This window comes from Xiphias gladius, chromosome 12 (genome assembly GCF_016859285.1).
Source record: "Xiphias gladius isolate SHS-SW01 ecotype Sanya breed wild chromosome 12, ASM1685928v1, whole genome shotgun sequence".
Classification (NCBI taxonomy): Eukaryota; Metazoa; Chordata; class Actinopteri; order Istiophoriformes; family Xiphiidae; genus Xiphias; species Xiphias gladius.
The window spans coordinates 8137990-8160721 of record NC_053411.1 but is presented as its reverse complement, the minus strand read 5'-3'; the positions used below and the strand labels follow the sequence as shown (position 1 = coordinate 8160721).

At 41.4% G+C, this 22732-nt stretch overlaps 1 protein-coding gene and 1 long non-coding RNA gene across 3 annotated transcripts in view; one reads left to right on the top strand and one right to left on the bottom strand.

The window, feature by feature from the left end:
- LOC120797421 (pre-mRNA-splicing factor ATP-dependent RNA helicase DHX15-like) overlaps window positions 1-16500 on the bottom strand; it is a 27759-nt gene extending 11259 nt beyond the window's left edge. The window contains exons 1-6 of one of the 2 annotated variants that reach the window (XM_040141080.1): window positions 16132-16500; window positions 13896-14232; window positions 12689-12882; window positions 12089-12248; window positions 10567-10785; window positions 5976-6143 (exon numbers count right to left, since the gene is read on the bottom strand). In XM_040141080.1, coding sequence (XP_039997014.1) covers window positions 5976-6143; window positions 10567-10785; window positions 12089-12248; window positions 12689-12882; window positions 13896-14232; window positions 16132-16139 — 1086 coding nt within the window. In that variant the 5' untranslated portion in view covers window positions 16140-16500. Of the gene's footprint in view, window positions 1-5975; window positions 6144-10566; window positions 10786-12088; window positions 12249-12688; window positions 12883-13895; window positions 14233-15951; window positions 16023-16131 lie in introns of those variants that run through there. The other variant, XM_040141079.1, reaches the window with a different exon arrangement.
- Window positions 15493-22732, top strand: LOC120797423. Its single transcript, XR_005708518.1, has 4 exons — window positions 15493-15931; window positions 21760-21883; window positions 21971-22130; window positions 22610-22732. It is a non-coding gene; the product is annotated as an uncharacterized LOC120797423 (long non-coding RNA).

The window sequence follows — 22732 nt, the reverse complement described above, 5'->3', positions numbered from 1 at the left end:
ACCGATAAAAACTTTACAAATTTTTTGACAGTCCAACGGCCCACCGATGTGGCAGCCCCTCAGGATTTGTCCCAGTTGTCCTGATGGCCAGTCCACCACTGAGTGTTCACACTGTTTGGGTTTTTTCTTTTTTTTTATCTTCTTCTGAGAGGGGCCGCTTTTTTCCAACCTGCGATCACTTATCATAGGTTTTCATGTAAAAAAGGCAAGAGGCAGCTGAGAAAAAAGCAGACAGTGTGTACAAGCCCTTAGCATACATTAATATTTGCGTTTGGGTCATTAACTGTGTTTACCTTTCAATAACCTCGATCTACATCTCACGGTTTCATACAGCTGGCGGACTCACTCCATTCAGATCTACACTGATCTCATACATGGCCTCTCTGGACTCCAATTGATGGAAATCGATCGTAGTGACTGAGAACTTTAATCCCTGTGTGTGTGAGGTTCGAGTTTCTGTCCGACCGTCCTCAGCATGTTGCTGCTTTTGTTGAGATGTCAGCTTCCTTCCCTTGGAAAGGTCTTGGATAGAGGTTTTCAAAATCACAGAAAATTGTTGATGTAATGGTTCCTCTTAGGTGCACTGATTCTTAACACATTGAGAACCCAACAACAGTTACTGCTTTCATATAACCATCCTTTCTCCCTCAAATCACGGCTGCTGTATATGTCATGTGAACCCAGCACATGTCTCGAAATTTGCTGTCTGCAGACACGCCAACTGTGCACAGCTCATTGTTGCTGATTACCTCTTGCTGTTTGCTACGCAAAGCTGGCTCTGTCAAAGCTGTGCTTCAAACACCACCAGCGACAAACAGCACTGCAAGAGTTTGCATTAACTAAAGTCTGAAACATTTTGAAAGTCACTGACTTGACCACCAGAAAAATCTTGCATTATTTCCATAGCACACCTGCTATTATTTGTTCAGGAACTTTTGAGTTTTTGATAGTAAGTACTTTACAACCAACACTTATCATAACAAAACTTAAAAGGATATTAAAATGATCCAGCATGTGATACTGAAATATTACAATATGGAAACTGCACGTCGGGTCCAGATAAAAAACTACTGTGACAAGACATGGGAGTAGAGCAGATGATCACACTGGGGTGCAAGTATTTAAAAGGACCGACCAAATCTAAAGCTGAATTCTTACTCGACAAGAGATTAACAGGAGTCCTGAAGTAGATGCATATAGCGTAGATCTTTTTTTTATATTTCAGTGTTGGATTTGACCTGTTGATACCACGACCACATCACTGATGGATGTATCATATGTGATCAGGCCATAATGTGCTCTATTATATTCTCCCACAGTAACTACTGAATGCTTACATTCTTACCATTTTTACATTCACTTTGTAGTATAGAGTTCTATCGGGCTATGCATCTATTTACAGAGCTGTAGCTACATCCAGGTAACTTTTAATCTGTTTGTGTCAAATTGAAAATATTTCAAATACTACTACGTGCCACTGCTGTTTTTTTTTTTGTTTTTTTTTAATTCACTGGTAAAGAGAGCAGCAATTTTCAGTTTGCAGTGGAGCTGGCTTTGCCAGAATTGTGTTGTACTTCTGAGTCTGTCTTCAACTTCCCTCATGTCATCTTCAGTTGCAACAATCCCCACAAGCATCAGAGACTCACAGGACAAAACAAGTTGACCGGTTACAGTTCTTGCTGAATCTCTGTAGCTGCCATGGCCCTGACATGTAGATAAAGTCTTGATGTTCGCTGACATGTTACATGTCTTGACATGTGGCACAGCCTACAGCAAAACTACGACGAACGCGTGCATGCCTCTGAAGCTAAGCCGCAACTCCTTGACACAGAATTATAATGGTTAAGTGCAGCTTCAGTCCTTCACTCTAATGTGTGCTGAGAAGCACACCTGACTTAAAGTAGCATTATATAATTAGGTGGCAAGCCCTTAATAACTATCTAATAATGTCAGTCCATGCAAATTTCAAAAAGAAGTCAGGGTTTGTGCAACATTTCCATTGTAATTTCCCATTGTTTGTTTAGTGTTGTGGGCATAAGGAAATGTTTAAAATGAAGAAAAACGGATTCCTTGCTTTTCAAAGTGAGCTAATACATGCTAATGCAGATCCTCTGATAACTGAAGAATGCAAGGGCGGAGGTGATAAATATATGTGGTTTATGGGACAACTCTTACGTGAGGGTGGTGTGGGAGATGGTTTAAGCATCAGGGGAGATGTCATTGTTAACTGTCTTTGTACAGAGAAATACTGCAAGGAGGAAAAAAAGGGAGGAAAAACAAGTGAAGTGAAAAGCTGCTTGGTTTCTGAAAACAAGACGAGTGGGGAAACTGTGAACCTGCATCAACTCCCAGTCTCGGATCTATTTCTATTACAATTATCCCCTATAGCAAGGCTGTCTATAAGAAATGACAGCTGAATTGGAGGGGAAAGGGAAACAAACAAACAAACAAACAAAAAAAACAAAAACAAAACAACTAATGAGTCACTTCACCCTATGGGTCCCTGGCTGTCAGCATATACACAAACAGGGGGAGGAGGGAAGAGGGGAGGAGTAGGAGACAGATTTGCAGCTGCTCTCATGCGAACCTTGACCACCGCTAGGTTGAGTTCTCCTTATATAAGAGTGGAAACCGACTGGACAGAGAAATCCTTTAGATTCATCACAGCACTTGAGACTGTGGCAGCCAGGTCATAGCCCACTATACTGGCAACTGCCACTCCGGTGTCACAGCATAATGTGGAAGTGGGAGTTTGGAAATACGCCTCTTGACACTTTAAAATCTTTTCCTTACTCACTTGCTCAACATCTACCCAGACAGGAACAAGCTGTAGGCTGACCTAAGCAGTCATTTGGTGGTAGCCATCTGCTTTCTTGGTAGTCTTTATGATAAAATGCCAAGCACAAAACCAAACAGTTCTCTGTAGTCTTTGCTGATACAGGTCCACCAAACCAATTTTGCACACTTGACACACTTCCTTTGTAGCTGTGCCTCTTCAGCTGTCTTCAAGCTGTGAGCATTAGAGACTTTTAAATCCCACCTTTTAAGCGAGGATTTCTCCCCAGCCTGAGAATGCCTGACTGTTTAGTTATTAATGCCAGGGAGGACCTTTTTTCCCCTCATTCAGCCCTTGACCTCGGGTAATTCACCTGTCGAACAACTCCTTCCCCTCAGTATTCAAGCCGTGGAATGAAGAGAAGGCAGTAAGCATCCATATCCATATGAAACTAATCAGACAGTAATGTCTGGTAAATGATTGGATTGTTATTCATGTAGCTGTTTGATGAATGGTGGTCTAGATCTGATTGACATGAGCATTCCATGACAAAAGTGAGTTTGCTTTATTTTCCAGTTCTCCAACTGCTTTTTTGGATTTCTAATAACTCTAAATCCAAGTTCCAGATACTTCCAGGGGTTGCCTGCAGTGCGGTCGATCTTGACTGATCTAGCAAATGTGTTGTCACATGACAGCAAAGATGACTAAAACTGTTACACTAAAATGTTACAGGTTGTTAGGTTCCTGCAGTGGAAAAGGGCTACTAAGAACCCAAAGGTATAGTGGAGTCACATCATTGTGAAAGCAATTGGCCAGACTTTGGCAATCTGAAAATAAAGTGGCTAGCCATACAAAGACAGACCAGGCTATCAGACAGCGTCTCATGACAGACACTATACGCCAACATCCCAGCAAGGGACGAAAGGCATGGAATGCTTCAAAGTTCGCTTAAAAAATGGAATAGGTGAGGTTGCACTGCCCTGCGTGCTGGGACACAGTCAGTGCTCGAACAGATGCCACACATGACACCCTCTCACATTTCATGATCATATGGGTGGCCTCATTGACTGCATTGATTCTGAAGGATTATCCAGGCTTGGGCCATTACACTGAACGCAGGCTGGCTCCTTCCAGTCTGTTACTGCAACTGAATAATCCTGGCTTCTTCATCAGTAATATCATTAGAGCATCATCTCTGCATGTTATTTTTGGGTTATTACCTGCAGGAGAGCAAGCACTATGGGTAACACGGGCCATCTGTCAACACAGCCTTGTTGACAAATATAGCCTTCCCCCAACTGGGGAAAGGAGAACATGCCTTGAGCTGTGTTGATGCACCCACATTCAGAGCTCATTGAAATGGATATGTGGTGGAATCACAAGTGACAATTGAGGGAATATTCCAAACGTCACAATGCTAAAAACAAACCTAACTCTCATCACAGAACATTTGTTAGAGACAATCTTTGAGATACTTGAAAGCAAAGTGAGATTATAGTCTTTGTTTATAATTAGTCAATTGCTGGCTTGGCTATAAATGATTAAACTGTTCAAAAATGGAAAATCAGTGACTTTCCTGGAGAAAAAGAGCAATGACGGGCTAGTGCTTTATGTTAATTGAGGGGTGCCTAATGCAGTCGTTAGCATGCGTAGCTGCAGACATGGCGAACATTAATTCTTTTTCACTACTTCCTCTTGGGCTGGCTTGGATGACATCTGCATTTTTCACTTGATGAGTCGCTCAGTCAGATATGGAGGAGAAGCACATTTACTTCAAGCACGGCAACTTTAGACGCGACCTCGACCAATTCGACAAGCACCAGACAAATTGATCTTGTGGAAAACAGGGAATCAGTTGTGTAAAAGTGGTTGCTGGGTTGACAGTTCATAGGTCTCAGTATGATTGCTACGTTCATTTTACATCCTGAAGTAACTTAATTTATGGGAATTAAGGAGAAGTTAGTAAAGATGTTCATGAGGAGGAGGAAGCAATACACCGCGCTTAATTTAAAAAAGCTCACTGTCTGTGAAAAACCATTTTTTCCTCCTATTTCTGTCACTCAGACGTATGTGTATGTATACTCACAGCCATTTACAGCTGCCAGAGCCTAGTTATATTGAGGCCTTTCCCTTTCTCTGAGAATTCTGAAAATCTGCACAGCGCACACATACGTGACTCAAACAGATAGCCTGAAGAGATGAAAATATAAAAATCAAGATTGTAAAGGGAGATGGGGCTATAGTGTCAAATATATTACGCAAACTTTGTAGGGTAATCATCTGCACAGGCCTTGCTGAAAAATTTAAACTTGATGACAGACTTATCCCCGTTTCTTGCTCAAATAATACATTTTAAAATTTTGAGTTATTGCACATTTATTTAAATTGCATTCCCAAAATCCGGGTTGAATTGAGCGTCTTGAAAGTATCGCAATTTGTTTAACTTTGGCAGCCCATAAATATTTTCACTGCTCATATGTCAGCCTCATCTGCCTCAATTAGAGGGGTTGTAGCAATGAGTCATTCATCAACACCCTCCCCTATCAGATGCTGGGGGTGAATGTTTGCTCATTCACTGGCAGTGATGATATCCTGATATTCTGTCAGATCCCTGGCCAACAGTTTGGTAGCGCAGGTGGTGCTGCTACTCTGGTGATGAGCCCATCTGAATCGAAACTGTCACACAAAAGAGAGGAATTGTCTTGTGTCTGTATCAATAAGAGGATCATCCACTCCTAAGAGATTAAGTGATTGAAGAAAATCCTACTATGTACAACGAGAAAAGTCCTGTTTCTGGTCAGCTCATATAACCTTTCACAAATCAAACAGCAAAGGTCTTAGGCCTCCTCTCTGAGCAGCAGCAGGGCCTGTGCAAATGTAGGGGAAAGATAAAAATGACAGAGAAGGCAGTACTTTCCTCAGGCTCAGAGAGTGTGAGTAATACCCCAGTTATAATTTAGAGCAGAGAATTGCATGCTGACAAATGCAGCATATGTTGTGTGAGTCAGTTCTGCACTAAAGCTGAGAAAGGGAAAAAGTTTCAGTCCCTACCTTCCAGCTCTCTTGCTTTACCCACCTTATTCCCCATCTGTCCTTTCTACATCAACCCCACTCAATTTCTCTTTCACTTGCCCTCTCCCTCAAATTCCCTGCTCAACCTCCCCCTCTGAGTGTTTTTATAGCAACACGGCAGGTATACCTTCCTTCCGATGGCACCATTTGGTTTATTGGGTGGGGGTGGCTCAAAGATCCTCTGCTGCTGCTGTGGAGGCAGTGTGGAGTACAATGGGATGATTTTGATATCCCCGACTTCAGGCCCCAGGTCGTCAACCTCTCTCTTGATTCGCTTGCAGGCTTCGTCAATTTCCTGAAAGATAGATGCACGACAATTAATCCAGGCATCACTTGTGTATGCAAACAGCAAAATCAAACAGGTTCTGAACAACACCTGAATAAACAATGGAGGTGAATCTGGATGATAAGGGAAGGCGAGGGGAGGCGGCCGGGGAAACCGTGGTTCCCTGCTACAGTACATTTGTTCTAACTATCATTCCATCTGATGGAGGAAATTAAACCTGGACCGCAGTATGCTTTGCTGAGCTCCCTGTGGCTCTGTTGTCAAATGCAGCAATCACGAAAAACATGGACGCGCACACTCAGAAGGCACACACACAGAGCCAGACAGATTCAAACAGGGTTCATTATTCCATAGTGTTGTATTGTAGAGGGGAATGTGAGATGAGACTGCAGCACTGATGCATAACCAGCGGCAAATCATGGCAGATCAGTTTAGTGAAGCTGAACGTTCTAGAGCCAGTGGGCTGGCAGACAGACAGAGGACCCGAGTAGCACCAGGAATAAAAAAGCATGATAGTGAGCACAGGGCTAGGGTCTACTCTGAAAATGCCTACTGGAATACAATATTAAATGTACTAAATATACCCACATATACCAACGGCACAACTGCCCCACTAACGTAGGCAAACTTGTGTTCATTTACCTATCCCTGTACACATACACACAGTGATCATTCTTGAAAGTTTTAAGTAGTTTCTAGTATGGCCCAGAACAACATTTAAAGCTTTTCATTTCCAAGCAACTTCCACTGTTAAGAAGCATTTTCTTTGTTTACCTAATGACAATCATTTAATCCTCATAAAGCAGCAGCTACTATATGTGTCACATTACAGCCTATACTGTTGCACCACCTGCAGGCCCATGGGAGCAATGCAGCAACTCTTTAAAGTGTCACTATGAAGGCACAGATGAACAGACGCTCAAATTCCCATAATGATTTTACTGGTAGTTGTGGACGGATAAAGAGCATCACAGCTATTAATGCATACTTTTTTTTAATTTTTATGCCAACACAACAACCTATAAATCTTCTGAGACATTGTCATTTCCTTTTCCAAGAGCTTACTGTGCCTAAATTAGATAAAGCATGGCTGAAACTGACTTCATTTGTACCACTGTGTGAAGCCAGTAACACTTGCCTTGACATAAGAAAGCACCATGGTGATGTTTCCTGTTTTCCTGCTGGACTGAAAGTGTGTTATTAGCCCTGTTGTCCCCTTGTTCATTGCATTAAGTCAAATCCTGCTGATGGCCATGTGCCTCTTAATCAACACACTGACAAGTGGAAAACAGTAAATCTGAATGGATTGGTAAAATTATCCTGGGTATTAATAGCCTATCAAGCCTCTGGATGCAGCAGCTGCCATGGAGAAAAAAATGGACCTCTTTGCCAAAGCGCTAGAAGCAAGCTGGCTGTCTGTCCCTCAGGGACATGAAGACAGAGTGTGTGTGTGTGTGTGTGTGTGTGTGTGTGTGTGTGTGTGTGTGTGTGTGTGTGTGTGTGTGTGTGTGTACACACACATAAGGGCAGTTGGCCAGTGTTGGGAACCTGTCCACCAGCTCTCCCTGTGACCCCAGAAGCAAAAATCTACAGCCAAGCACATAACCGACACATTTAGGAACTCCTCTTGACGAGCAAACAACCTCCCTGCCAATCCCCATGTTTTGATGTTAGCTGCTGAGGGGTAAGCTTAAATATTAGGACTTATCTTTGCTCAACAGCTGTGATAAGTTTCAACTTTCTTGTTTAGAGTTGGTGCTTCAGTTCTATTTATTTGTGGAAGCGAAATATCTCACATAAAAACTGTCGAAGAGAGAAGAACTGAGTACTTGTGCATTTTCCTTTCGTCAGTTATAAATTAAAGAGTCAGATAAAAAGAGTTTATGGCTTTGCCATGGATCTGCCTCCCAATCAGTAGTCTACATCAATGTTGCTGGGAAAATGAAGAGGTTAAGCCCTCGAGGGGCATGCTGCAGCACCCTTTGAACATCTGGCCATCTCTGCCAGACCTACCACACATTAACTTCTTTAACCCAATTAGGAGGGGGTGATAATGAACTCGCCATGGGAGTGCTCTGAGTAATGCCTTAACTTGACACAGTGGGGGGGGGGGGGGGGGGAGTGATCTACTCGTCAATGCAAAGGGCCAAAACCGCATCAAGAATTCAACGAGAAGCTGCCTTGGAGTGCCCACAAATGAAGACTTGATGCAGATCAGCTCGAAGGGGCCTTCAGTAGAGCAGTTTGATCTAAGTCCTGCTGTGGACCGCTGGCTGAGCTCAAAGCAGGCCAGACGACCTGCTTACAAACACTGCTGGACCAGTTATATCCTTTGTGTCTAAACGGACTGAGCAAACTTTTTTCTGAATTTACAAGTAAGAACTACTACTTTATTTTAGAGGTGTTCACATCATTTACACAGTTTATACAATTTTTTATTATCTATTATTATTATTAAATTTAATATAATTTTCATTTCGCCCCTTACACGCCTTATTCGTTCCTAAATTTTTCAATTTAGGAGCACATGTGCTCCGTGGGAAAAAAGTAAACGTCAAGCATGCACGCCCTCCAATAACTTCATCCCCTTTCATCACAAGCTGCATATTGATCATGCTTTGACAAATGAAAACTGACATAGGTGGGCTGCAACAGGCAAGCTTCTGTTAAGTGACAAATAATTACTTATAAACATGCTGACATAAGACGTGACTGGGGAAGTCACAAAGACAAGTACTTGGGTCCTTGTGTAGATGAAAAATTGATATTAAGAAACAAAAGTTTAAATACTAAATTAAAGTCTCACATGAAATTTAAATCGGCACAGAAATATGTAATGTATTAAGACAAGTTACATTCTACTTTTCAAACAAGTTCTCAAATGTTCTCCAAAACCATTTTGTCATAGTATGAGAGTAGTGAGGGACTAATCATACCAGCACAGGCACAGTTGGCTCTGACATGCTTCTCTTGTCAAATGATCAGGAGATTGAAACATTTGTTGGTGCTCTTTGTGTGTGTGTGTGTGTGTGTGTGTGTGTGTGTGTGTGTGTGTGTGTGTGTGTGTGTGTGTGTGTGTGTGTGTGTCCACCCAGCTGTAACAAAATTCATCATTTGTGGCATGAACCCTGCCCTCCATTACACATCAGTGGACAGCATTTGTAGGGAGGAGGAAAAAAAATAATAAATGACTTAATTTCAGGGATTCGTGGGAAGGGCAGAATCTGGGTCACTCCTTGTGAATTTTTTTCCTTCGCTGTGCAAATCCTTGTGGTTTCCCAAACAGGCACGGTCACATGCATTAACATCTATCAGTCTGGGGATTAATAATTTCCTGTGCAGAGAGTGCATATGAGTGTGTATGTGCACATGACAATGTGTATGTGACAAACTCATTTATGTAATTAGATTAATGTGAACACTCTTAACTTTGGAGTAGGAATGTAACAAGAACCAATACTTTGGTACCAAGTCGATGCCAAAATTCTGAAAATTCTGATGGTACTTGTAGGTACCAAAGGTACCATAGATGTTGTAGGTACTGTACATTGTGATTCTTGTGGGACTGACAAGGGCAGCATAACAACTGTACAAGCATTCTAGTCTGACATCAAACTCGAAGAGAAAAATACGAAGGCAGGCACAGTGAACAAAAATAACAACACGTGGAATGGCGACGGCACACACACACATGCACTAACAGGCCATTGGTCTGTCACCCTGATACTCAATTGAAACTGATGCTTGCACACTGACTATATTGAGGTGTGTGCACGTGTGTGTGTGTGTGTGTGTGTGTGTGTGTGTGTGTGTGTGTGTGTGTGTGTGTGTGTGTGTGCACGCGCTCACTAGGTGTGCAGCAGCCTCTGTTGTTTTCTATTTTTTGCTGTGGTTTCGAAACCATCAACTATCAAACTTCTGGTATTGTGACAGTCTTTGCACAAGTTCATAACCTTGTTTGTTTGTTCATGAATCTAGTGCTGAAACGATTAGTTGGTTAACAGATTAGTTAACCCACATAAAATTAATTGGCAGCTACTCTTATAATTTCTTATTTGCTTAAGCTTTTATCAAGGAAAAATACCAAACATTTGCTAGTTATATATAATAAATTGACAATATTTGTGTTTTGGACATGACAGAAACCACAATTTCTCATTTTAGGCTCGAGAAAATTATGATGAGCACAGTGTTCTGACATGTTACAAGTCTAAATGATTAATAGAAAAAACAACCATCTAATAACTAAGTAACTAAAAATAATCATTAGCTGCAGCCCTTTATGTACCTGATGAAAGTGTCTAAAGATAATATAACTATTTAAAAATCTTTCAGTACCAGCAACGTTTCCTCTTTACAACCACCACAAACCTGGCTTTTGTGGAACAGGTAATCCATGAAAAAAAAATATTAAAAATCCATGGACTCGTACCTCTTGTCCAGTGAGAAAGAGCAGAATGTCCCCTTCATCCTCCTCACACATGTGGATCTGGATCACAGTCCGGATGGCCGCCTCTAGGTAGTCCCGCTCTGGTTCCGGGGTGTAGAAAATCTCCACGGGGTGTGTGCGTCCGGGGATGGTTAGCAGTGGGCAACTGTCAAAGTACACCTGAAACTTACCGGCATCGAGCGTGGCACTCATGACAATGACCTGGACAGCGAAGGGCACAGGGGAGAGAGTGAAGTGTGAGAAGTTTGGCAGGGACAATGTATTCATAAAAGAGGTGAAAGAAAAGATAGAAATAAATGTAAAGACAGTAGAGTGTAAATGACTGTGGTGAATATGGGAGTGAGCACTGAGGTGAAGAATGAGATAACACTGAATACGGCTTGATGATGATTGGGGATAAGGACACAGACTAAGTGGAGGACAGTGCAAACAAATACACGATAGATGAAGACTGCAAAAAGTTATACAGTATGAATAATGCTCTGAATTAGAATTTAGGGTGAGCGCGCTGGCAAAATCCCAAGATGGTGTCTAAAGTGTAGAACTTGGCATTACACTCCAAGTCACTGACCTACACAGAGCTATGACAGTCCTTGCACCTGATGTTGGGTACACAATGTTCTCTCCAGAGACATTAGATAGAGCGCATTAGGATTCTGATGGGAAACCCGTCTCCCATTTTCAATCTCAAACATTTTCAGGGGCCAGCGTCTCTGCATTTCACTTTACGCTCTGTGAGACATCATAATTGCTCTTAATCAAGGCAAATTAAACTTTTAAATTTGGTAGGGGAAGGTGATGAAGGAGATAGAGGGATGTGGGTGGATGATCATTCCCAATAACCTAGACCTCATTTAACACTCTGGGAACAACAATCTAACCTTTGATTCCACACTGACAAACAACTAGTCATTATCCATCTGCTTTATGAGAATTACAGAATGTCTGGCACACACTGCCTATAAAACTTCTGCCTGCCTGTACGCTCCAATCTACACCGAGATGTTGCTGTTCTCCCCCTGGATGACTGGCTTAAAATTGGGCTGACTCAGGGAGCAATGCCCACAAGTGCTGCAGTGCAGAATAGATGGGCATTTCTGAGCCTAACAGCAACATTTCTCTACAGATACAAAGCTGTCAGACACAGGGACATTGTCAGGAAAAAAGAGGGGACAAAAGAGGGACATAAATACTGGATGTCACTGAATTTATCGGGGGAGGGGGGGTAATATTTAAAGCTTTAACAGTATTTTGTAGGCATTAAGTGGGACATATTTATGGAAACTAATTAGGCTACTATCAGGGGTACTTCCAGCACCAAGTCTAGAGATAGGACAAAATAAAAGTGAGGTAGACTTTACTTCCCAGAATAGACATTTAATGTGCTGGTTAAAAAGTCACATTAATGTTTAGGAGTTTATACTAAATGCATTCCACCTGCTAGCATATCCTGAAACTAAGGCCATAAAAAAAAGAACCTTGTTTTTAGAAATATGCTTTTTACCTTGAGGTCAGGCCTCTGGCGGACCACCTCCTTGAGGACCCCCATAAGGATGTCTGTAGCTAATGTGCGTTCGTGGGCCTCGTCCAGGATGATGACACCATAGCGCTCCAGCAGGGGATCATTCATGGCCTCCCGCAGCAACATTCCATCTGTCATGTACCTGGGTGAATAAAAGAGATCCAGGAAGGTGGGAACAGAAACAGTTACACATTAGGGCTTTATCAACACGTACATTTTCATTGTGTGAATTGGTGCAGAAAGAAAAAAAATAAAGATGGATTTCAATAAATTCAAACCTGTCCTTCGACTCCAGTAAATCAGGAATCAGACAATTTATTAATCATTTGCATCTACAAACTACAGACTTTACAGTTTGCTGCAGTTGAGAAAGTAACAGTACACAAATGTTAGCTCATGTACATTTTATGTTTCATTTAGAGCAGCACATTAGATTATTTAATTAATTCAAGATTATAACTTGTACAAGGCTTTTGTTAAAGTATTAGGCTTCTGCTATTATCCACTTCTTTCGATACAGTTGTATGCTCTTAACATAAAGTAAGCTGGGACTAATCTGGATTTTTTAAACAGCCTTCTTACTTGAGTACAGTCTTGGCAGAGCTGCAGTCCTCAAACCTGATGGAATAGCCCACCTCTTGGCCCAGTATGACATCCATCTCATCAGCCACCCTCTGAGCTACGCTCATGGCCGCCACCCTCCTGGGCTGGGTGCAGGCCACTGCTCTCTTTGGTCCCGGCATGGACCGCACCATTTCCACACACCACTGAGGAATCTGGAAGACAGCAGACAAGTCAGGTTTTATTTGAACTGAAGAGACGGCACATAAAAGACATGAAAGGAATTCTTCAAATGAAAAAGTAGAGAAGTGAGATGAACCCAAGGCAGTGGATGTAGGAGAATGAAACTAATTAGCAGGTGCACCACTCTATTATAAATATTCTATGAAAATAAAAGATTAATAGTGCTACTACTTGGAAGTGCATTACTAGAGTCTGCTATGCTGTGCAAAGCAAATTCTTGTGTTTGGAAAATCATAACTATCAAAATTTCACTGAAGATATACTCTTGTTTTGAGCTTCAAAACAGGAGCAGCTTGCTAAGAGAGGCCCGAACATAGAGAATCCTACTTCCACTCTATTAACATTGAGGATTGGATAACAACCCTTTAGAAATGATTCAAATCTTACCAGTCTTTGAAATGTCACCCAATCAGAAGGAAAAAAATGCCAATGACAGGTTTGGAAGTCGTAACATTTCACATACAGTATTAAAATTTGTTATTAGTATTTAGAAGAGCCTACCCTAAACAACAGCTCATTTGTACATGACAATGATTAAGATGCATTTACATTAAGATCAAGTGAACGTAGTGTTTTTTTTTGTTTTGTGAGAAAGATTTAAATTGAAAAAATTGTGATTTTTAATTTATCCAGTTTCCAATCCTCAAATCTTTTGTTACCATTTTTTGGCTAAATAAAATATCAAACACTGCGTCTTAAAATTAAAGAAAAACCATTAATTTTAAAAAGGACAACCTAGCTCTGTCAAGAACATAAAATAAATCTAATAACCACATATTGTGAATCGACTCCGCAGAGAGAAACTATTTAAAATGCATCATTTGTTCATTGCATCCCATTTTTATGGTATTATTATACCAATTTTATCACTGAGTTTCAAATTCAGATTTTATTTGACACGTTTCAGTCGAGTCACAGTAAAAGTGTATCTGTAGGGGCAACCAACAACTAAGAGCTGGTATTGCTAAACCTTCTGCTTTTCTACCTGTGTGGTCTTTCCAGACCCCGTCTCTCCCACCAGCACAAAAGACTGGTTTCGCATCAGGATGTCAGTGAAGCGCTCTCTGTACTCAAAGACAGGCAGCTGCAACCGCTTCTTAAGGATCTCATAATAGCGTGGCGTGTGGGGCAGGTTGGTGAAAGGGTTGATTTGCTGCTGTAGGAGGGTTTGCTTAAGGAAGCTTCCACTGCATGCAGAAGGGTTGTTGGGCACCCCAGATGACTTCACATCCCCGTCTCTGTCACGGTTTCGATCCCGGTCACGGTCCCTGTCCTTTGGCCGTTCATCACGGTCTCTGTCCCTGTCCCTGTCGTGGTCACGCCTGAGGGGAGAGGGAGTGAGAGGGAGATGCATGAGGTTAAGATTTGATGAAGTGCTGCCACACAAATTAACCAATTTAACTCACCACAGAACTCTAACTGGCTATAACATGGATGCATACACACACACCGTGTCAAGTTGTTTTCTTAAAAAAAAAAAAAAAAAAAAAAAACACATGAAAAGGTTATAGCATTTTCTTATTCACAGTGGCAAAAAGCATAGCCTAATCAAGTGTAGCGTGCAAAGGTCATGAATAAACTAATTGGCCACAATCCACAGCAGCAACTTCTCCTATTCCAGAGAAATTTATTTAATGGCTTCAGATGAAAATATTAACCATTTATATCCTCACACTGGTTGGAAAAAGCTGTGCACTGTGCTGTCTTTAAGGCACCCTAGAGCTAGCTATTCACAGCCAACTACTGCTGGCTGCACATGGGCCAAAGGGGAAATGATGAGATGTGTACATGGCAAGGTGTGAATGTGTCTCATTTTCATAGCAGCACTAATACAAGTCGTCCTGTGATAAATTATGGCTAAAACTGACAATGACACCTTGATGTGGAAGAGCAAATTTCTAGCCTATTCCACTAAAAAAAACAAAAACAACAAAAGAAAACACCTTTTTTATTTAGCAATAATCTGTATACAACACAACTTCGTAACTTATTATTATTTTACTATCCAATTACTATTCAGTTTTGCCCAGGTATGTTTGCGACAGCTAGATTGTGTGACATAAATGAGCAGACAACGAAAGCGATGCCAGTCATGAGTACTAGAGAAGTGAGGTGCATCATCTAGTCTGAAACACATCATCACCAAACAGCTTTTCTGGATGTAGGCATCTCTACCTTTCATGTCCTTGACTGTGGGAAAGCTGCAGTCTGACTGCAGATATGAGGCTATTATTTGTTCATTATACTGACATTATAATTCACACAACGCACTGTTTATTTATTCCCGTGAGAAAATTCTTTATTTGCCCCCCCCTTTCTCCCTCCCATAAGGTCAAAGCGATGTCAAATCCAGAGCAGTGACCCTGAGCTTGTACTCTCGTTGTCACTTGACAGACAGACAAGCCGGAGCGCCTCAACCCAGGTTCCTCCAACTTCTACAGGCCTGTGAAGTCACGTATAGTCGCACATGAACGCACAGCGACCCTGTAATGATGCCAAACGGTGCTCGCCTTTACGGCAAACGTGTACTGGCACAGCTTAGGGACTCTAGGATGAAACATGACATTGACAACTGACGCGGCATCTCATTTATGCTAAGCGGCTAGCGTTAGCCCGGCTCGGGGGGTCCTGTGTGCAGCCGCAGAGCACGTTTCCTCCTCTGTTTTGTAAACGCCACACGCCTTAACAACTAAAAGTCCAGACTGTCATGTTGACTTTGTGTCATGGAATGTATGGCTTCTCTATCTCGGACACTGCGCTTAACCTAGCACCGGCTAGCAAGTAGCCACGTGTATACCAGACCAGGCCGGTGGCTGGACAACTGTTTACTAAGTCAGCTACGCTAGCCACTTTTGCCCAACAGCAGGCCCTGTGCAGGCAGGTTGTCCTTTCGTTAGCCGCTGCTAATTTACTAGCTAGACTTGTTGAGAGTTGACGTTAGCACGAGTGGTTAGCCGCGGGACAACAATAAACAAGCCTGCGGCACTCCACAGAGACACTGCAACAGCGGGACGCTTTGAGGTAACGCTAACGCTACATACCCATCAAAGGACCCCTTTTTTTTACTCGACGAGTAATCGTCACCTAAATCTAAACGGTGTCGCTTGGACATCCTGCCCCCCCGGTATCCGTTCAAAACAGCGGCTTTACTGACTAATTATTCCATGCAGATTCTCCCTAATCCGTTAAACACCGGCAAAATGGCGACCGGAAGCTCTTACCTCATCATTATTATCCTCGACAAAATCACTCGAAAGCCGCAATTTACTGTGAGACCCTTGTGCGCACGTTACAGAGAAAGAGGTCCCGGTTTCACCGAGTCCCGCACATGACGTTGTCTTTGAAAGCCTATCGCTGTGCCTGCAGATACGATGCAGCGGTTCTGGGATGCGGGGGAGGATGCAGGAGGTCCGCTGCCTCTCGGTCGGGACGATGATGTACCCGCCAAACGGAAAAAAAGAAAAAGAAAAAAAAACACACACACACAGAGTCTTGTTCCACTATCCCGGTGGGGACACTCGTTTACATAATGGAAGAGCAGTCTCTACCTCTGGGGACCTCAATTTTTGTCCCCACAGTGACACGAGTCCCCATGGGTTAGTGTGCAGCCAGGTTTAAGTCTCCCCACACACACACACACACACACACATACACTGCCTCGCCCCCTTCAGCCCAAAGCTTCTCTCACTGCAGTGTTTTGTCTTCAGCAATGAGCAACCTATCTGAAAACTTGTGTGTTTCTTACCTGGGCCTCTCTGAAAAAAAAATGTGTATCCGCCAGAACAGAGCTCAGTATATGAGGTGTTTGCTGCTTTGATGCTCCAAGGAGTGAAAGCTGTAGTATGTTTACTACAGGGGGACCCCTTGACGCCCCCCCCATGAACTCATGGTGATGCTGGGATCCTACTGTGGGGAAGCGCAACTGCTAAATCAGGGTATTAAAATTGTGACATATGTACATTTATATTTTTTTTACATATATATATATTTTTTTTAAATCTTTAATCCCTTCAGTTTTCAGTTTTCAGTGATTTTTCTGAGTGAAAGCTAAGTGGTCTTATTGTAGTATTCTAAGTACATACTACAATGTAAACGCATCATCATCATTTCTACATATTACATCAAATATAATAAATTTGACAAATATTTACTTTTAAGAATGCTAACCAATAAACACATGCATAATTAATGAAATCAATGAATACACAACATTACATTTTGAATGACACGATGAGAGTATTAATTTTTAAGTCAAATATATTTCTGTCCCTCTTTATTCATTTTCTCACTTTGCCTCCATCTGGATGTGTATTGGCACATTGGTACCCGATTTGATTGTTATCAAACCACTGATTAGCCCAATCAATATCATCACTAATCAGCCCCCCATACATGTGGGCCACTAGCCTACAACTAAACCCACGCCTAGGTTCAAGGGGTATTATTAGCTATTCATATTGTAGGAAACTGGGCGGGCAACTGTTAAAAAAAGGAAAATAGCCTCATCTTAAATGGAAATACTTCTAAGCAGTGAAATCATGATTTCTGACACTGTTGCCCTTGCCACATTTTAAAAAATGTAGTGATAGTATGGAGTTTTCTAAATATATTGTTTATTTTCAGTTTATTTTTATGTTTCAGATCATGCTGGATGCATTTTAAATTCCCTCCCAGAAGGAATTAGGAAAACACCTTTGTTTTTTCTTATTTTTGTCCTTATACTGGACTGTAGATTGCAGAACTCATAATTCACAAACACTTGATCCAGTCTGGAAGGGGCTACCAGGAAAAGCAGAGAGCATGAACATTTTTAGTTCTAAGTTTTATTAGAAGAATTTAAAATCTCCTTTTCAACCTGTACAATTATAAAGTGATGAATAATCTGTTACTGAAGACAATCATGGCCGTTGACACAGGTAATTACACAGCCTGGACATTGCTAACAAGCTGCATAATGGCGAATGGCTCATTGCTTATAGCGGGGGGATTGATGGTGATGGTGAAGGAGAAGTTAACGTTAGAACAAAGTCATAATGCTCTAATATTCAAGGATAATTTAAAATACTGGGGATTTTCCACCTTTCTGTCTGTCTCTCTTTCACAGGCTATTAAATAGCAGTCCAATTGTGTATGAAATAGCTCTGGCAAACATAGCTGCAGAGCTGGCAGGAAGAGCATGGATAATACTGGGAACTAATCATTTACAATATTGCTACATGAGTTCAAACTGCAACTCCCACCTTTAAAGAATTGGATGCAAAATAGATTAAAAAACAGCAATAATTGAAATCTGTCCAGAAGAGAAAATATAATCTGGGAGGAATGCCTTTATTGCCCTATCATACTTTCATTTTATACAGTATTGGAAGGTGGATAGATTAACTTTGATCCTGGTCAGAGTCTTTTAATATTAGCTGTCAGCCAACCAAATCTAATCCAATATTTGTTTCTGAATTTTTACTTAGGCTACTGAGTTGTGCTTCACCTGCAGAATGTCACTAAAACAGACAAAAAACAACCATAAAGAGACACAAAACATTACAAAAAAGACAACAAAAAAAACCTACAAAGATATACAAAACAGCTACAAAGTGGCACAAAATAAATACAAAATAAATACAAAGAGACACAAAGTGAATACAAAAAAACGAACACAAAAAGACACAAAATAGAGGCCCGAGAGACCACAGACACTCAAAGGGACTACAAAGAGACACAAATCAACCAGAGAGAGACACAAAATGAACATAAAGAGATGAAAAACCTCCACAAAGACCTGCAAAACTACTACAAATAGAGTACAGAGATGCAAAATCAACACAAAGAGATGCTAAATGACTAGAGATGCAGGATGACCAAGATCGATGCAAAAGGGCTACAAGACAACCACAAAGAGACACAAAATGACTTTTGGAGTCATTTTATGTTTCATTCTTTCATCTATGTATTGGAAGACACAAAAACACAAAATAAAATAACATTAGTTGAATGTCAGTAGAAACTTGAGGATCAACTTTTGGATAGCATTGCATTGTAAAACCTGCACTAAAGTCATTTATCAACAATTTTGGATGAACAAACACCTCAGGTTAAAAAAACATTTTAATGACTATTTCCGTAGTAGCTTTTTTTAAAATCTAAATTTGGTATATGAATAAAATTCTTTTTGCTTGTCACGTCATGTGTTTCCATTGCATTAGTACCTATTTGTAGTTACGCATACACATTTTTCAGTGCAGTTAGTGGGTTCCCATAATATGGCTTTAACAAGAAGTCTTAACAAGTCTCTTGGCTACCAATGAAATGTTATAAAGATGAGGCATTTCATAAAATTGGACAACAGAGAATGAAGTGTGCTTGGGCCAGAGGCTGAAATATGCCAATGCTTTGCAAAACTTTCAAATGTGTTTTCAATCATTGATGTGATAAGTGAATTTATTTGCAAAAATCATTTATTTTGAAAACTACAACCTGGGGATTTACATTTTAATATCCGACAGTAAGTAAGTACATTCTACCTGAAGATGCATAAAGTCAGCATGATAACAGTGTTTTCAATATTATTATTCTGCTTACAGTTATTTCAGTCACAACCCAGTTACAAGGGTTGGGATTGGACACTCTTGTTGAGATCATAAACTACAATAATACAGTGCTACTTGTGAAATGAAACCCAGGCCGACACTGTCAGTGTGTCAGAATTAGATCTACGGAAAAGTCTTCTACAGACACGTCGAACCAAATGGTCAAATACAGAGGATAATCCTGCTGTTAATGAAGGAGAAGAAGGGAGCCAAAGGCATAGAGATACAGGCCACAGTTCACTGCCTGTTACTGGTGTGAAAAAGTCTACCCCATTGGAAAATAGTCCTGCTGGAAAGCTTCTGACAAACAAGCCGCAACCAAGAATGCTGTGACTGTTTTCTTGTCTTGAAATCACATGGGTAATGATATACTGTTTTGATTAACAAGTACTGTTGCATAAGTTGAGAGGAAATGTTGAAATGCGATGAACTATGAGAAACTTGAACTTTGATGAAGTACCAAAGTAGGTTGGTTTCCTGAAAAATTCTTTTCATCAGAATCTACTTATTTGCCAATTTTTTTTGCCTTGCAACGGCTATGCAAGGTTGCAAAAGGGAGGGAATGCCATTTGGAAGAGATTAAAGAAAACACTTGTTCAAACCAAGAAAAATAAAGACAAATACTTTGCTATTCCGTGAAACAGAACTGTTCCCACACTGATGAACTGCAGTCGGCTGTAATGGCTCCAATGCATATGGCACCAAAATACTGTGAAGAAAATCAACTAATGTCCTTTGAAATTGAAATCTTAGATAATTATGTCTGGGTATAAAGAATATTTGAATACAGAAGCTATAAGATTTAAATGTATAAATGTTAATGTCAAAAATAATGATTGTTTTCTAAAATTGCCAAAATACTGTGATATCTTAATGAAGATAATGGAGGACTACCTCATTACACCAACGCACGGAACAAGTTTGGTTCAGCCCTGATTCACCTACTGGTTGGGGACAGTGGCATCTTCTGCAAGGGCCCCATCACTGATATCACATCATTAGGTCCTGTCGGCTCTTATCACACTGGCCCACCATGTTCTATCTTAATAGAGATCTGACTGTATGCCGTGGCTACGTGCTGACCCCTTGTGTGGCCTTTCTGCTTATCGGCCGTCCGCAAGCTCTCGCTCCTCCAACATCCTGCGACTTTGCCTTGCTTCCCAGCAGGGCCTTGGGAGCCATGCTGTTGTTGTTGTTGAGGTCAGTTTCAGTTTTGCCTTTAGGAAATGTGGAAACTACTGCGGTAGGTCACAGGGGACGAAGAAACCACAAGCAGCAGGCAGTATTCTGTGATCAATCAAACTTCTATATCAACATGAGGGCTGATGGCTGTCCCAGTATATTCTGTAATTTGAATAAATTTAATGTTGCTTTTAGGGAAGAGTTTGACATTTTTGGAAATATATTTATCAGCTTTTTTGCTGAGAGTTAGAGATGAAGAACAATACTACTTTCAGGCTGGTCCAAGAAATATAAGGCTACAGCCAGCAGCCAGTTAGCTAATCCCAGTATAAAGACTGGAAACGGGGAAACGGCAAGCCTGGCTATATCTGAAGGTAACAAAATCTGTTGCCACTGTCAGGTTGCCAGGCAACCTGCCGCCCAGCCATGAAATAGTCCAGCACATAATCCTGCGTAAAATGGTGAATTGTAGTTACTACACTAAAGCTTTTGAACTTTAGTTGTCCCCATGAAGAAATTAGTTTCGGACTCCATAGTAATGTCTAAAACTACCTCCAGACAGAGCCAGGCTAGCTTTTTACCCATTTCACGTCTTCATGCTAAGCTAAGTTATCTGGCTTCTGGCTGTAGCTTCGTTTAGTGCACAGAAATGAGAACGGTAAATCGATCTTCTCATCTGACCCGCAGAAAGTAAACTGAACTGTTAAAGTGTAAAAAAAGACATGAATTCCATCAACGACCTAAATCTGTCAAGGGATGCTAAGCCCATGTGGGAGGGCCACATCATTAGGTGTCATGTACCCTAAGACTGTATGGCCTATACAAAGTGGAGCAGAGCTTTAGGCTCACTATTTACATATCTGCAACTGACTATACCATATTCATATTTGACAGCCGAAGTGACGTGAAAATGCACACAGTAATTGCAGATACCGAATCCATATTAAAGTGCAAACCAAGCAAATGGTGCAGTTATGCATATCGTATATGTGATATATTAGAATTATTTACTCCACATGAAGCAAGCAGGAGAGAGATGACTGACATATTTTGGCTGTTTTTTTCTTTACCCTATTATCTCAGATAATAACAGCCTTGTCAGCAACAGAGCAGAAAGTTACACTCCTCAAATCGGAGCACCTGGGGGGCAAACCTGCAGGGCTTGGAAAACTCTAGTGTCTCTGAGGTACCACATGATAAAACTCAGGTAAGCGTAAAAAAAGCAAGGTGAGTGAATGAAGCATGGATCACAAGGGTATTGACCATCACTGGAAGGGGTATCTGTTTGGTACAGTAATTAACCCTGCTGAGTGGTTGGCCTGGAAACCGCTGGCTCCAAATGACCCTGTCCAACCCCATCTCTCAAACCTTTGGAGGACCCAGAGATGATGGCGTGTCGAACCCCTCCTACATCCAGCAGCCATCTGGCTCCCTGGTCACACTTATTACAGCCGGTGAGTATTGCTGTGACCCGGCCGGTCTCTCTCGCTACCCTTGCTCTAGGGTGGGATAAGTGGGGGGCTAAGGATCAGAACAAAGCAAGTTGACGCTGTAATAAGATTAGAGGTATATATGATTTGGTACAACCCATCTCAAAATATAACACATGACAGGATAGCAGCTAAGTACTAAACTACAAAAATCACAGGACAGGAAAGCACACACATACAAATGATTCTCCTTCTGATCTCTTTCAAGCACAAACACAGAGAGGCAAACACACCTGAGTGATTTAGGCAGCATGGGGCCAACCTGAGCACTTTGCAATGCACATTTTTTACTTGGCCTCTATTGGGAAATGTTACTGTCACAGATACGGGGTTAAGATTAGTTTCTGGCATGGGCTAGTTGCTGGTACCGTAGCCTCATTTTTATCTGTAGTGTTGATGATTGGCTACAACAGCTCTCAGCAATCCTTTTTTTCCCTCTCTAGGGGTCTGGAGAGGGAGCCTGAATCTTTAGGCTGTGTGACAAGACCAGATATTGTCAAGTCCGACCCCGACGGGAAACCGTCAGAGGGGGAACGTCTCTGATTAATCTTTAGCAAGTGACGGCA